The sequence below is a fragment of the Ursus maritimus genome, unplaced genomic scaffold (genome assembly GCF_017311325.1).
Source record: "Ursus maritimus isolate PB19 unplaced genomic scaffold, ASM1731132v1 scaffold_26, whole genome shotgun sequence".
Classification (NCBI taxonomy): domain Eukaryota; kingdom Metazoa; phylum Chordata; class Mammalia; order Carnivora; family Ursidae; genus Ursus; species Ursus maritimus.
Window position 1 is genome coordinate 773342 of NW_024425119.1, and position 15196 is coordinate 788537.

General features: G+C 40.1%; 1 protein-coding gene across 1 annotated transcript in view; it reads right to left on the reverse strand.

The window, feature by feature from the left end:
• The window catches only part of LOC103675699 (cat eye syndrome critical region protein 2), a 173951-nt gene that overhangs the window by 63029 nt on the left and 95726 nt on the right, over positions 1–15196 (reverse strand). Inside the window, 1 exon segment of the mRNA XM_040641979.1 lies at positions 4173–4267. Within this exon segment, the coding sequence (XP_040497913.1) occupies positions 4173–4267 (95 nt within the window).

A 15196-nucleotide genomic window follows, 5' to 3' on the forward strand; every position in this document is an offset into this window, starting at 1 on the left:
ATTAGAACACAGCCTGGATGACACCCTGAGGACAGCCCCGCAAGAACTGAGCAGAGGGTCCAGATGAGTCACATGTACACTCCTGACTTATAAAACCATGAGATGATAAATGCATTTTTTAAGCTACTAAGTTTGGAGAAACTTGTTACGCAGCAAAAGAAAACAAATACATGGATACCTGACCAGTCAAACCCTGAAAGGACTGTAGTTCTAGTCAAGGTCCTGGGTACCTTGATTGCAGTCTCTAAGCAATCCTATGTTAGACATACCCAGCTAAGCTGAAGCCAGATTCTTTTTTTTTTTTTTTTTTTTAAGATTTTATTTACTTATTTGTCAGAGAGAGAGAGAGACACAGACAAAGCACAAGCAGGGGGAGCGGCAGGCAGAGGGAGCAGCAGGCTCCCCGCTGAGCAAGGAGCCCGATGTGGCACTCGATCCCAGGACCCTGAGATCATGACCTGAGCCAAAGGCAGATGCTTAACCATCTGAGCCACCCAGGCATCCCGCTGAAGCCAGATTCTTCACAGAAATTATGATATAATAAATTTTTGTTGCTTTAAGTTGGTTAAGTTTTAGGGTATTGTTACATAGCAGTGGATAACTAGTACACCATGAAACAGACAAGAACACAAATACCAAAAGGAGAGAGGGATGATAATCCTAGCAAATGAGAAGAGAATCAAATTAAAAAATGATCAAGATCAGTAAACTGGGCAGATTCAAGATCTATACACAAGAATATATTTTCAAAGTACTTACAATATGAATGGGATTCAACTCCTAACAGTGACAAAAATTAAAATACTCAAGCATGTATCTGACCTAACTGAATCAAGCTGTATACATTTTTACCGAGTAACAGAAAGAGCCTGAACAAAAAGGCAATCTCAATATTGAGAAGAGGTCAATTCTGCCTGAATTTATTCACAGGTTCATCTGACTCTAATCAAGAGAAGGGGATTTCTTATGAACATGATGAGATAATGTAATTATTTTCTGTAAGAATGAAGAAGATTAAGACAAATTTTAAACAGAAAGATTAATGAGAAGGAGTACCCTCATCAAACATTAAAATATAATATAAAGGAATAATCACCCAAATGTTATTAGTTGCTGTGTCCCAGACAATATCCCTACTGTTTCACATACACAATGTTACTTCAACCTTACGATAATCCAACAAGTAGAGATACTATCATTAAACACATTTTATAGATGAAAAACCTGAGGCACAGGGTCACAAAGCTAGTGAATATATTAGGGAGACACAGTGTGGTATCAGAGCCAAAAGAGACTAACAGGTACAATCAGAAAGAACCAAGTAGTTTCTAGCATGAGCAAAAAATTAGGAAAAGATCAAAGAGATATCACGTGCCAACAGGGATGGGAAGATTTATTCCACAGATGATACGACTTTAGCTATTTAAATCTTCAACCACAGACTGTCCCCTCTATCTCCACGGTCCCACACTGAAGACCATAAGCTCCACAAGAGATAGGAGACTGTTTTACCCTACCAGCACCTAGGGGCTGGCATGTTATGGGCAATGTCAGAGCTGACAAGGGTAAAGGAACACTCTTGTGCAAGACTGAAATAGAAGAACCTAGACGAAGAGAGCCTCACAATTTTTAAATGGGTATTTCTTTTCCCTGATCTTCAACATACCAGTAAAATGACCCAAGTATATTAACAAGAAGGTCAAGTATACAAAAATTACAAATGTGCCCAATAAACCTAAGAAAAGATATTGAACATGTGAAGAATGATCAACGAAATGCAAGTTAAAACACTTTATACCTATCAGACTGGTCAAGATTAGAGACACCATGTCCCGTTACTTGTACCATCATAATAGTTTCACTCTGTCTCCTTTCTCCCCTGTTTAATTCATTAGCCCCTAGTTGGTCTTTCTACTTTCCCTCTTGCCCAGGATGCTTAATTAAAAACACAATCTGACGACTCCCCTGCTCTCCTTGCTTTTATGTTGATACCCCTAAATTCTTAACTCAGCCTAGAAAGCCTATTAGGCTCCAATTCCTATTGTGTTTATTGAATTCCTTGAACTGAAATGTGTGCAGTAGACAGGTTAAAAAAAAGAAAGATACGTAAGGTAGGTGATATGAACATGACAGGTGATGAGTGACAACCAGCCTCTGCGAGGGAGAGTGGTCAGGAGTGCTGAGTCCTGAGGCAGACCAGACCCCGTATACCCTCCAGTTGATGGTTGTCTGCATGGGTCGCAGACCATCAGATATTTTCTAAAAGCTGTAAATTGGGATTTGAAATGTGAAATCTCATTATAGATGTTGGCAACAAATTAAAATTTAACATTCAGGGACCAAGACTGTGCCACTCAAATAAATCATGTGTCTGATCCACGTGGGACTTTGTACTCTATAATCTCTCGGCTCCGCTCTAGGGTTATCACTCCTTCAGAGGAGTTTCCTCTGTTCTGCAAATCTTCAGACGTTTCCTTTGTTCATTCATTCATTCACTTATGTATTATACTTTATAAAATACGGGCACTGGCCAAAGGAAGCCCAACACGTATCATGTTCTCATATAAGGTTATACGCTCTGTTGACACTCTGTATTTTTACTTTAGAACACTTATTACAATAATTACATAATTTGTAATTATATAAATATTACTGTAATTCTTAGTGGATCTCCCTCTCCCACACCTAGTGGTTACTGTAAATGCCATGAAGGCCCTGAGGGTGTCCATTTGTCCTACCAGTACCTGCTACCCAGCAAATAGTGGGCAGTGCCCAGATGGAGGTTTAGGCAGATACCCTCATGCCATAAAGATTCAAGGCTAAAATGGAACAATCTCTGTGGTGGGCAGCCTGGCAAATTTATTTTAAAAATCTTAAATGGACATTTCTTCTGAGTGATCACAGTTCCAGAAATTTAAACTGAGGAGATAATTCACTATGTGTACAAACTTTTATGTCCAAGGCCATGCATTATAGCCTGTTTACAACAGTTAAAAGATAGACACAAATGTCCAGCTACCATGACAATCATGTTTAAGAAAAATAACTGTCAGGATGAATGCAAGATATGAAAATGTAAAATCATATCCCAGTATGCCTACAACTGTGCTTAAAAACCATATCCCAATAAAAGAATGGAAGAACTTAATTATCATGCTCAAGTAGTAAAACCGTAGATGGATTTTCCACCTTTCATCTATTCTTTATCTAGTATAACCATCTGGGTATTCTCGGAGAAAAAGTCATTATGTTAACACAGTGAGTCCAGGAGCAGCCCCTTAAGGGATGCAAACTTCTACCCTAAAGAAAACGGCATTTCATCAATCTCATACTCATCTTGTAACGACAGGTTTATTGCACATGAGTGTTAGGCCTAGTTTCCAAGCCCTAACAGATACCTAAGAGTAGATTTAATAGAGCAGAAGTATTTGAGAGTCCATCTTTAACTGTATGAAAAATATAAACCTTAACACCCCAAACCCCTGCCCTGCATGGCACTGGAGGGCTGAAAACTGGAAAACTATTTTGTCTCAGCTTTTTAAGAGTTGGCTCTATAGAGCTCTGCCCTGTATAGAAACACAGTAGCAAAGAAAATGTACATCAAGTTAGGGTGAAAACAAGGAATGAGGCCTTATCAGGAAGATCCTTTATTCGTCTACACAGATAAAATTTTGCTCCAAATGTCTACACATGTCAAATGTACTAGGAGAGCTGTTTACTTGGCAGTTATTGTGTGAGGGAGCCTAAAAGCTCCATATTAAAAATTACGCTACTGGTTATGTGAACAATAAAAGATACTCAAGTGGTAAAAATGTAGTAAAATCTAGCTTTAATTTGTTAGGCAACATTTTACCAATACTGCAAGAGGCTGTAATTTCTGTAAAAATCAGAAAGAAAGGCATATACTGAGAAGAAGAAATTCTACACTTGATTATGTTAACTGGTGGATCCGAGAGTAAGGGATATAGATTTGTCAGAGTGAAAGAAACTCAGGGATTATAATAAAATCAAAACTCAACTGCAGAAGTAGCCAAACACAGAGCTGGGGAATCCAGTGGTAAATACCACTGGCAAACGATCAGTTCTGGTTTGTTACAAGAGACATGAAACATCAGTGCAGCTGGATAATTAGTTCTTTCTAGGAAATACGTAGTAAAATCAGAATTACTCACGTGATATCCCTTCGTTGATAGCAGCCCTGAAGCAGGCAGGCGATCAGGTCACTGATAAACTCCACGTCATCTCTGTGAAGAGCTGCTTCTAACTCCTATGGAGGAGGAGCAGGAGAGGGAGATTGAGATCACAGACAGAGAGTTCGTAAAATCCACCTGTCCCTGCTTCCTATCACCCACACTATCAACATCTCTCTCCAAGCCACTACAGGGTCAGTGTAGCCAAACTGCGTGCCATGGACAAACACTGCCTTTCCTCCCACAGTTACTGCTAGAAGAGTAACAAGTTCAACTTTTTGTTTTCCGACGGAGTTTACTTCTCCCATTGCTCCATTCCATTTTTCTGCACACCAGAAGAAACACATATCTCTTTTTATAAGTCAATGCTAGCTACATAATTATCAAAGAGCTTAACTTATATAAATATGCTATAATGCCTTTTACTTTAATGGCAAGAGAATAAAGTAGCAAATACACAATTGATTAGAAAGTATTCTTCATTCCCCTAACAGTTTTATTTATTTATTTTTAAGATTTTATTTATTTATTTGACAGAGATAGAGACAGTCAGCGAGAGAGGGAACACAAGCAGGGGGAGTGGGAGAGGAAGAAGCAGGCTCATAGTGGAGGAGCCTGATGCGGGGCTCGATCCCACAACGCCGGGATCACGCCTTGAGCCGAAGGCAGACGCTTAACCGCTGTGCCACCCAGGCGCCCCTCCCCTAACAGTTTTAACAGGTAAACCATCTGCAATTGCTTTAAAGAGCCACTATATTTGTTGAAAAAAAAGCACTGGTAGGGGCGCCTGGGTGGCTAAAGTCGTTAAGCGTCTGCCTTTGGCTCAGGGTGTGATCCCGGCGTTCTGGGATCGAGCCCCGCATCAGGCTCCTCCACTGGGAGCCTGCTTCTTCCTCTCCCACTCCCCCTGCTTGTGTTCCCTCTCTTGCTGTGTCTCTGTCAAATAAATAAATAAAATCTTAAAGAAAGAAAGAAAGAAAGAAAGAAAGAAAGAAAAGAGAAAAGAAAAAAAAGAAGCACTGGTAGTGAGCAATAGAGTTAGCAACTCTTATTTTGAGGATGCTACACTTAAGTGACTAATGACAGGAGATTGCCAGAACTGAGATTAATCTTACATCATCTAGAGAGAAGGAGGTAATGTCTATGTTAACGGTTTAATCCTAGGTGAGATGTATTTGCTTTCCTTGGGATTCAAGCAGAAAATGCCACAAAGCTAACTTGAGAAGGAGCCACTGGGACAAAAAGTGACAATGGGAAATTTCGGGAGATGCTATTTCTCTTTTCAATCTCTCATTTTAAACCAGGATTTTCTGGGGCGCCTGGGTAGCGCAGTCGTTAAAGCGTCTGCCTTCGGCTCAGGGCATGATCCTGGCGTTCCGGGATCGAGTCCCACATCCGGCTCCTCCGCTGGGAGCCTGCTTCTTCCTCTCCCACTCCCCCTACTGTGTTCCCTCTCTCGCTGGCTGTCTCTCTGTCACATAAATAAATAAATAAAATCTTTAAAAAAAAATAAATAAAAATAAACCAGGATTTTCTAAGATGATGGAATCTAAATCATCAACTCTTGGGATACAAAGTTGCTCACACCATTTCAACCAAGATGCTATCTTCTGCATGCAAGCCATTTTCCAACGGTCTGCTTATGGTTTGACTGGCTCATAACCAGATCTATAAACACAGAAAAACAAACTTTCAAGGCTCATATTAATGGTTCTGAAAGCATGAGGCATGCATAAGAAACAATTTCTGGCCTAAACACCAATTACACGGCAGTGCATACTTAACAGGGGAGTCTGCTGCTACTATAAAAACATTAAAGTTTTTCTAATGATTGTAATAAAATAATTCTGTAAAATAATTTTGTAAGTTATTTTATAATGGTTCCATTTGTTATTTTATTTTTTAAAATTCCCAAGTTTGTAAGCACTCACTCTAAAACCTGTTCTAAAACAGAGGCGCTTTGGCGGCACAGTCAGTGAAATGTCAAGACTCTTAGTTTCAGCTCAGATTGGGATCTCAGGGTTGTGACATGGAGGCTGGCGGTGGGGTGGTGGGCTCTGTGCTCAGCAGGGAGTCTGCTTGAGCTTCTCTCCCTCTGTCCCTGAACCTTGCACACACTCTAAAATAAATAAATCTTAAAATAATAATAATAAAACCATCATAGGACAAAAAACTGCTAAGCATACTAACTGACACAAATAAGCAAAATACAAACTACCCTGAAGTCGTTCACCTGAAAAGGTTCATACTGCCTTAAAGGCCCAGGTGAATGAAACTCAAAGACAAGGCTGAGGTCTGCAAACATTTTGCTTGCCTTAATTACAACCTTCGGAATTATAACACATCTATAGCAATGGTTCTTATTCTATTAGTTTATTAATTTCTGTTGGCAAACTTCTTTTCTACATTCTAGTTAGTGATTATCCAGAAACACAAGAAACTCTACCAACCAGAGATAACAAAGATCTGAACTATAATTAGCCAGAATTCATCCATACAACCAATATTTACTATGTACCCACCCTATCTAAGATAATATAGTACTTCCTAAGTGCTGAGGAGCTTAGTTTAGTTTGGAGAGATAAGAGTACAAAAAAAGACAGACAAACCAACTAATTAGCACTATTAGGTAGAGAAAAGTGCTACGGTGCAATGGGAATTGAGGGAAAAAAGGACTCCTTTTGGCTGTGGGAAGCCTAAGAGACTGCATGAAGATGGTGGCACCGGAGATGGGAAAACTGAGGCCGTGTGACAATGGGGGGAGAAGCAGGCCATAACCAGGTGCAGGGAACAACGGGAGCAAGGGCACCAAGAGGACGGTAGCTTCAGTTTAACTATTCTGTAGATACTACAAGGGGAGTGATGTGAGCTAAGACTGATCGCTGAAATGCATACTGAGCTAATGAGTTTGGCTCTTCTTTGGAAGACAATGCAGATTCACTACAGTTATTTTTATTGAAGAGAGGCACAGTGATACTAACCTAGCTGCTGTGTATTTAAGAGGAATCCTAGTGGTAGCGGGTGCGAGGTGGGGTTAAACAGAAACAAGAGCCTGGGAGAAAGATTCTGAAGGGCTTACCGAGGGAGAGAAATAGCAGCAATGGGAAAACAAAATGGGACAGAATTCAAGATGGGACAGAAGTGAAACCCAGACCACCCCATCCAGGTCTCTTCCCACAGGGCTGCTTCTTACTGGCCCAGGCGCTCTAGGCTAGAAAGGCTGATGGCTTTAACAGCTATAATAGCCCACCTCCATCACTCCCAACCAACCCTCAAATGCACCATTCTCCCTAAGCAGAAAGAAATCTCTTCCCTCCTCCCTTCTGCCAAGCCATACTGTAGATCCTTTACATGAAAAAAATTCATCTATAAAATCTTCCTAGCTCAGGGATGCCTTAACTGACAGTCTGTTAAGCATCTGCCTTAGGCTCAGGTTATGATCCCAGGGTCCTGGGATGGAGCCCCACACATCGGGTTCCCTGCTCTGCGGGGAGCATGCTTCTCCCTTTGCCTGCTGCTCCCCCTGCTTCTGCTCTGTCTGACAAATAATAAATAAAATCTTTAAAAACTAAACTGAACTAAAATCTTCCTAGCTGAGTTCCACTTTGCTGGTTCCTCCAGCAACTCCTTCCATACTGTGTATGCTCACATACTTACACATTCCTGCTGGGGTTCTGTCCCCCTCGTCAGTGTAAATTAAAGAGCACCCTGTGATTCTTGATTAAAGATGCTGTAGTCAGACGCTTCCTACTGTTTTTAAAGAAGTACCAAATTAAAACTATGATAAAGGCCACATTTGAAGAGATAAGAACGGGAAGGCTTTTTACCAAGGACAGAGAGAAGTTTACTGCAGATCTCTGTGGAGGTATGCCCGGATTCCTAGAAGCCACAAGATACGTGTGGATCACTTTTATTCAGTAGTAATCAATATAAAACATTAATTTTATAGGACAGTCATATTACAGAGCAAAGTATAAAATCTGCATTAAATTTTATGCTGAAACTCCAAAAAAAAGAAAAAAAATGTCACTCATATGGAACAGTTCAAACTCTACTGTGAATTTCCTTTCTTTTACATTTCCTGCTTCCCACTCACAGACATTCCCTTCTGGCTTAGGTGGAAACGCTTGACATGAACACTTCCCTTTCTATCAGGATAACTTTCACTAGAGGAAAGTTCTGGTTGTCCAGTTTATACCTGCAATATTGTCTTCTGAAGAGGCAACAATAAAATATAGCAATATTTACCCGGCACATGCACAGTAAGGCGGAGCATGGCATGTGTAGAAAGTACCAATCAATGCCTCTCCCCAAAGCGGAGAGGGTGATTAGAGAACTGAAGACAGGACAGGCCTGCTCCTTAAGGATCTTCATACTAGAGTGTGGGTTTTACTTCCATAGGCAATCAAGTCTGGAGAAGGAGAGTGAAATGATCAGATCTCTATCTCAGAAAAATAATTTTGAGAGCAGAATGCAGAATGAGTGGGAGGGGTACCAGAGGTGGGGACCACAGAGGCAGTGTCACGGTCACCTGGAAGCTTGTACCTCAGGTGCCAGGACAGACTGACTGACACCAGAATCTGCATTTAAACAAGAGGCCCTTGTTTCATATGCACATATAGTCTGGGAAGTGCTATTCTGGAAGATACAAGGTCAGAGTCTGAGATAAATAAAACAGCAGCTGTCAGAATAAAGAAGGGGAGGATTTGAGAACATGTGGAGGATGAATAAATGCTGGTTTAATGAACAAAAGACAAATATAATTACCAAAAGAAATGAAATAATGCCATAGACCTAAAATGCTCTAAAACATATAAGAAACATCAGAAATGAATTTCTGACATGAGGATGGAATTAAACCCTTAACGTTGTAACCCTAAACATACTCAAATGATTTATCTTAAGAACAACTGAAGCCCCTTGTTTATCTAAAAACCCTAGCATTAATGTATGATCATAATCAAATCACGAAAGTGTGGTTGTCAGTATCTACGGAATTCACAGTTCCTGCCTCAAGCTCAGAAACCTGCTGAAAGGACTGAAGAATAAATGTCGATTCCGATATCCAGGTAAACCACTGAACAAACTACTCTAAACACAAGATTAGCCATCACTTGTGGGAAGAGTGGGTCATTTGGTCCTTAGAGAAGAACGTCATTTCTGGCAATAAATCTATTTAGAATGGGAGGATATAACATGAAATTTCTGGTTAAAGTGTTCTCCAAACAATATCAACTGCCAACATCCTTTTATTACTGCTCCCAGAGAGTCATCAGGCAGAACTGCAGACGTTCAAGAACAAACTAAAAACTGAGACCGACAAAGGTTAGGACTGATATGGCCAAGAGATAAGATGTCCTTAAACCCACATTCTACTTACATTAGATTATGAATTTTCAGGTTTGAAGTTACTAACATCTTGTTAACCTGGCAGTTAGCAGAAATCAAAATTAGTAAGTCAACTTACAATCAGTAAGTGTTAAGAACCGTTTACCTTAAAATACATGCCCAATAGTTGAATTATTAATTTGTATAACAAATCCATATTTTCTTCAATAAATCTAAGGTAAGTTTTTATTCCCTATCTGCATTTTTAAAAATTCCCATATGTTCTGGGAGGCAGAAAACTGGATGGGAGAGCAACATCAATACTGATGATGTTCTAATTCTGATGGGTGCTATTTTCAAAGATGGTATCACTTATAAATGAACAAAGCGAAACATTCATAGACCAGTGATGAGAAGGTGTCATGAACCAAGAACAATGACTAATAAAATCTATGAATCTGAAATTTAAAAAAGAAAAAGAAGGAAAGACAAAATTGTTTCACTGTATTTTCTGCCTGTCTCAGTAACCAGGCTTCATTGGTGACTCAACCATAGTTTTCTTAACATTATCAGCAGAAACTGGGGACTTCTCTTAATTCGGAAAAAAAAAAATTACATGCTTTTTTGTTCAATACCCAACTCTGAGGGACAGGCTAAAGAAGACCGGTAAAAACTTCTCCCCAGTGAACCTAGGTTTGCGTTTCCTAGCACAACCATAATCCAATGAGTTAGCACCTGGGGAAAGTGGTTACATAGAAAGGCAGACTATCAGGGATGTTGGATCAGCTCTTTCAAGGAGAACTGAGCAGGCTTGAATTGCTCCTCAAATAACACAAGTATTGAAAGGAACTCTGTTATTTACAAATAAAATTCAACACCTTGCCCTTGCCTACCATTTTACCCATGGAATATAGTAAAACTCGTAAATCAGTAAGAAAATGGGCCTCAAAATATAAAATTGCTTTTCAAATGTATTTCTATGATATTATGCTTCATAAATCTGCAGCTATCTAGATAACCCACCAAAAAACATGCAGGGTCATGGTAACTTGTAAGGTGACAAAGGTATCAGTAAACTTTTCCCCTCTAGCTCAGCAGAACTCAAAATGCAGAATTCGTAAAGATTAGAATAAAGAACAGGTGATAAACCCCCTGGAAAGCAAAGTTCTCCCCCCACCTTCCCCTTAGTTACTGTTAACCCCCACAGTTGGTACCAAATGGATAAACCAAGGGACACTAATATAGGCCTGTTTTCACCCTATGGTGAAATAAAGATTAAGAATGTTATAGAAAGACAGCAAAGAAGAAAGGTAACAGGAAAGCAGTTTTAATTCTGCTGAACAGAAGAACTAGCTTATCAGTTAAAAAATTTTCATTTTAATGGGTATAGTTTCACATTTGCAGGAAGGAAAAATTCTGGAGCTCTGTTTCACAACAATGTGAATATACTTAACACTACTGAATTGTGCACTTAAAAATTGTTAAGATGACAAATTTTGTATTATGTTTCTTACCACAGTTTAGGAAAAAATTGTCCCATTAAAAGTATCTATCACCAAGGACTTTGTAATGATTATATGAGGCAATGCTTATAAAAGCCAGTGGAGCCTGGTGCACAGTAAATATTCTACAACATGCTAATATTACAATTATTTCATCTTCCTTAGAATGAAACTATGTGGAAAAAAGCAAAGACTAAAGAGACAGAAAGTGGCCTTTTCAAAATTCAGGTTTCTGAACAACAGAAATTAAAATCCTTTTAACACATGGCCTACCGTGTTCCTAAGCCAATAAAAGCCAACAGTTCTGCAAGGAACTATTTGGAAACTCAGGTTATTCAAAGCTTTACTACTTAGGCCTTCAAACCCAGAGCTTAGAGTAAGTCTTAAAAGTAAGGCAATAAGGAATACCCTTCTAAAATCCCCCCTCCCCACCCCACCCCCGCACTTTCTCTCCTCCCCTTTTGTATTTCCTTTTCACTGTGGGCATTGAGCTGTGAGCACAGAAATCTGAACTTTGCCAAGATGCTCCGGGACTGAAGAGGAAGGGGTGGGGTGGGTGGGGTGGGGGTGGGGGAGAAAACTCGGCAAATCAGCATAGAGAAGGGAGACCCAGTCCTACTGCTCCTCTGTAGCTTCAGAGAGTAGCTGGAGGGAGTAACAGGATTTGTCCTCTTTGCAGCTGGCGTCACAGCTCATTAGGGACAAGTCTGTTTAACATCTTACCACCTCCTCCACCCTCAAGAACAGGCAGTGGATGTCGGAAAAGAACTCAGGACTGAGCAAGGGGAACGGCCCCAAACTCTGATTAGCAATGAGAGAGAAACAGGGCCTTTAGCATACATTGTGGGAAAATGTTTATTTACAATTCTTTACTTTAAAAAGTCCCACCTGCCTAAGAAACAAAGATAATTTCTAGACTGGAGACAGTCAAATGACAGAATATTACTAATTCCTTTAATGTATAACAACCACCCGCTTAACACCTTTTCTTAAATAACATTAGAGGTAGCTTTTTATTGTTTGACACACTTCTAATCTCCAGAAATCTTCTTTAATCTTTTGCTAAAGAAGGTGGTAAAGAGAGACAAACATTCTTCTCTTCAACTTTCAAGTAAGGATCAAGATCATAGATTTGTACTACTGCCATTCAGGCACAACAGCTCCTTCTGACTTTACTTCAAGGAGGGGAAAAAGGGCCTCAGGGTAAAAGAATCATATATGCTGTATTTGATTTTAGAAGGTTACAAATCCTCCTGATTTGCACAAGGACCAACTGCAATGTAGTGTCTCAGTAAAAGACTAGGGCTTCTGTATAGGGCCCAGAACCCAGCTAACACAAAGGAGATGCAAAGCAGGCCTTCCTGAAGGACTATCCCAGCTGCTTTCCAAGAGAGAATGCCTGGAGTGTGAGCTTAGAATACATGAAGAAGCCTCCAGAAGGCACCCCTGACTTTGGCAGCTGATGCTTTCTAACTTGGTATAAATTAATTTAATCCCAAAGGCCTGCCCCATGCCAATTTTGACTATGAAGTATAAATCAGCTCGAGCGGCTATAATGGTGAGGGACCTCAAACCGACTATTGTAACACTTTCAGTTGGCCAAGCAATTTATCCCAGGAGTCCCCAAAGGCCAGCAGGTCTGTATGGCTGCTTTGCTGCAACCGTACCATTCCTCTCAACCATCCATGAAACAGCTGTGTCACTGGCTGTGCTGTTGGGCAAGAGAAAGGAAACCAAAACAGCTTCTCCCCTCAAATGACTGCTACCCTAAAATATTAAGTTAACTAGAAAATACTAATTTTACCAATAAATGTGTACCTCTAGAAGAACACGATTTTCTGAAAACCCATAAATTATCAAAACTGGCTCCAGCAGTCGGAAAAAAAAAAAGTCTCAGAAGTTTCATGGATATTCTCCCATAAGAAAATGCCCATGATTATATAAACAATTCCTGAACACTGAAAAAGCTGGAAAGCTTCTCAGTATGTTCTATGAGGCTGGAATACTGGACAAGCATAGCCATGCAGACAAGAAATCTGGAAAAGCAGGTTCTTGACAGACCACAAACAACCTCAGATATCAGGTTAAGTAGTCTAGACTTCAAGGCTTAGAACAAGGCTTTCCAAGGAGGGTATGTGTGTTTCTGAGGCTCCACCCCGTGTGCCCAGAATATAGAAAACCATCAGTTTAAAATGGCACAGCTTCTACAGAGTCCGTTTTACTTTTTTTTGTTTGTTTGTTTGCTTTCACTGTTTTACTTGTTGTCAAGAAGATATTTTTAACTTAAACATTAGCATGAATTTAAGACAAGGGACTTCATCCAAGAATTTATGTTTGGAGTTACTTACAACCATAGCTCCATGTCGGTGAAATTAAACAGTCCTCATTCTCTGTCATTAGGAGCTCACTACTGGATGAGTTTGGGAGTTATTTTAGGTATTTTAGGGAGCCATCAAAGAACAGGGAATGCTTCTGGCAGGGCGGGGGACAGGGGGATCAAACCTGGAAGGTTATCTAGATGTGGTTTGCAGGACACATTGTTAGTAAGAGAGATTAGGGGGTGAGAAGATTGCTGATCTAGTCCAGGGAAGAAGTGACGGGGCCAATACTAGAAAGATGACAGGGCAAATGCACCGGAGAAGGTGACAGGAGAGGATTTCAGAAGCAAAGTCAGTAAGATTTTGCAACTAATTGTATGTGGCTAAAAAAAAGGACAAAGAAATTTTAGGAAACAAGTTCCAATCCTCCCCACACCCCTGAAAAAATGTTATGGTATTTTAAATTGGTAAACAGAATTAAGGACAATAAGGTGAATGGAGGATGGGGGCAGCAGGAAGAAACAACAAAGACTTGATATTCAAAATAAGGTCCTAGAAGCTTTAAAGTGGGAAATAATTTTGTAATGTCCTAAATCCTGTTGTTCATATCTGATTATATCCTAGTCTCCTATGTGAGAGTGGCAAAAATGTACATACACAGAAAAATTTATAACTTTAATGTGTGCAGGGAGGGAGGGGTCCCCCTGAATCAATTCAATCAGTTCAACAAATTATGGACATGTAACAGTAGGATGTCACATAGTAGAAAGGCATCCCTAGCATCTGAAGACATACATGCCAGGTTCTGTGTTAAGTGCTGGGAATGCAAATAGGAAGTAAGAACCCTACCTTCAAGTAGCATAAAATGGGGGGGGGCGACAAAAAATAAGTAATTTCCATTCAATGTGATGGCTGACACAGCAGAGTGCTGTGGAGATTAATTACCAAAGACTGAAAGATGAGTAGGATGCAGACAGTTCACACAAGGGTAGTAGAACAGTGAGGTTCTCAGTAAAATGCAGGTTACATCAAAGAATGAAATGCTAAAAATGAACCCCTGGTACTGCCTAGTGCCTCTACAGAGTAAGTGGTCACCGAACATTCACAGAGATAACCAAAAGAAATTAGCTACTGGGAACAACTAGTCTAAAAGATGAATGTATGTGGGATGCCTGGGTGGTTCAGTTGGTTAAGCATCTGCCTTAGGCTCAGGTCAAGATCCCGAGGTCCTGGGGTCAAGTCTCGAATTTGCTCAGCGGGGAGCCTGCTTCTCCCTCTGCCTGCCTGCCATGCGCATTCTCTTTCTCTCTGACAAATAAATAAAATATTTAAAACAATAAAAAATAAAAGATGAATGTGTGATTGAAGAGTTTCAGAAACGCCTGAAATACAATCAAGAAATCCGGAAAGGCAGGACAAAACTAGGAATGACCAGGGTGTGATGAAAACTAAGAAAATAGTATTGAAATCTTGTTGGGAAAAAAAAAAGGGATGTTACAACCAAAAGAGGATATGCTATCTATAATGGGCAAGACGTCCCAGGGTAAAGAATTTGGCACTGTTTATCCAGCCCAATCCTGAGGGAGATACACTGATAAAGATACTTGGTTGTGGGGCAGCAATATTTCATAAGGCATCTAAGAAATTATCCCCTCAAGACTAATTCATTCTCTTTTGATTCTCAGCTCCTTGACTAGCAACTGCAAGTGGGTCTTGGTATTAGGAAGGTGGTGTGTGTTCAATGGCAGGTGAATATAATGACCATGGTAAGATACCTATAGACTTTTAAGTAAATGAGATGCCGTTCTGCAACTCTGGGCCTACTGAAATTGTTACGTTTTTGAACCTACAAAATTGA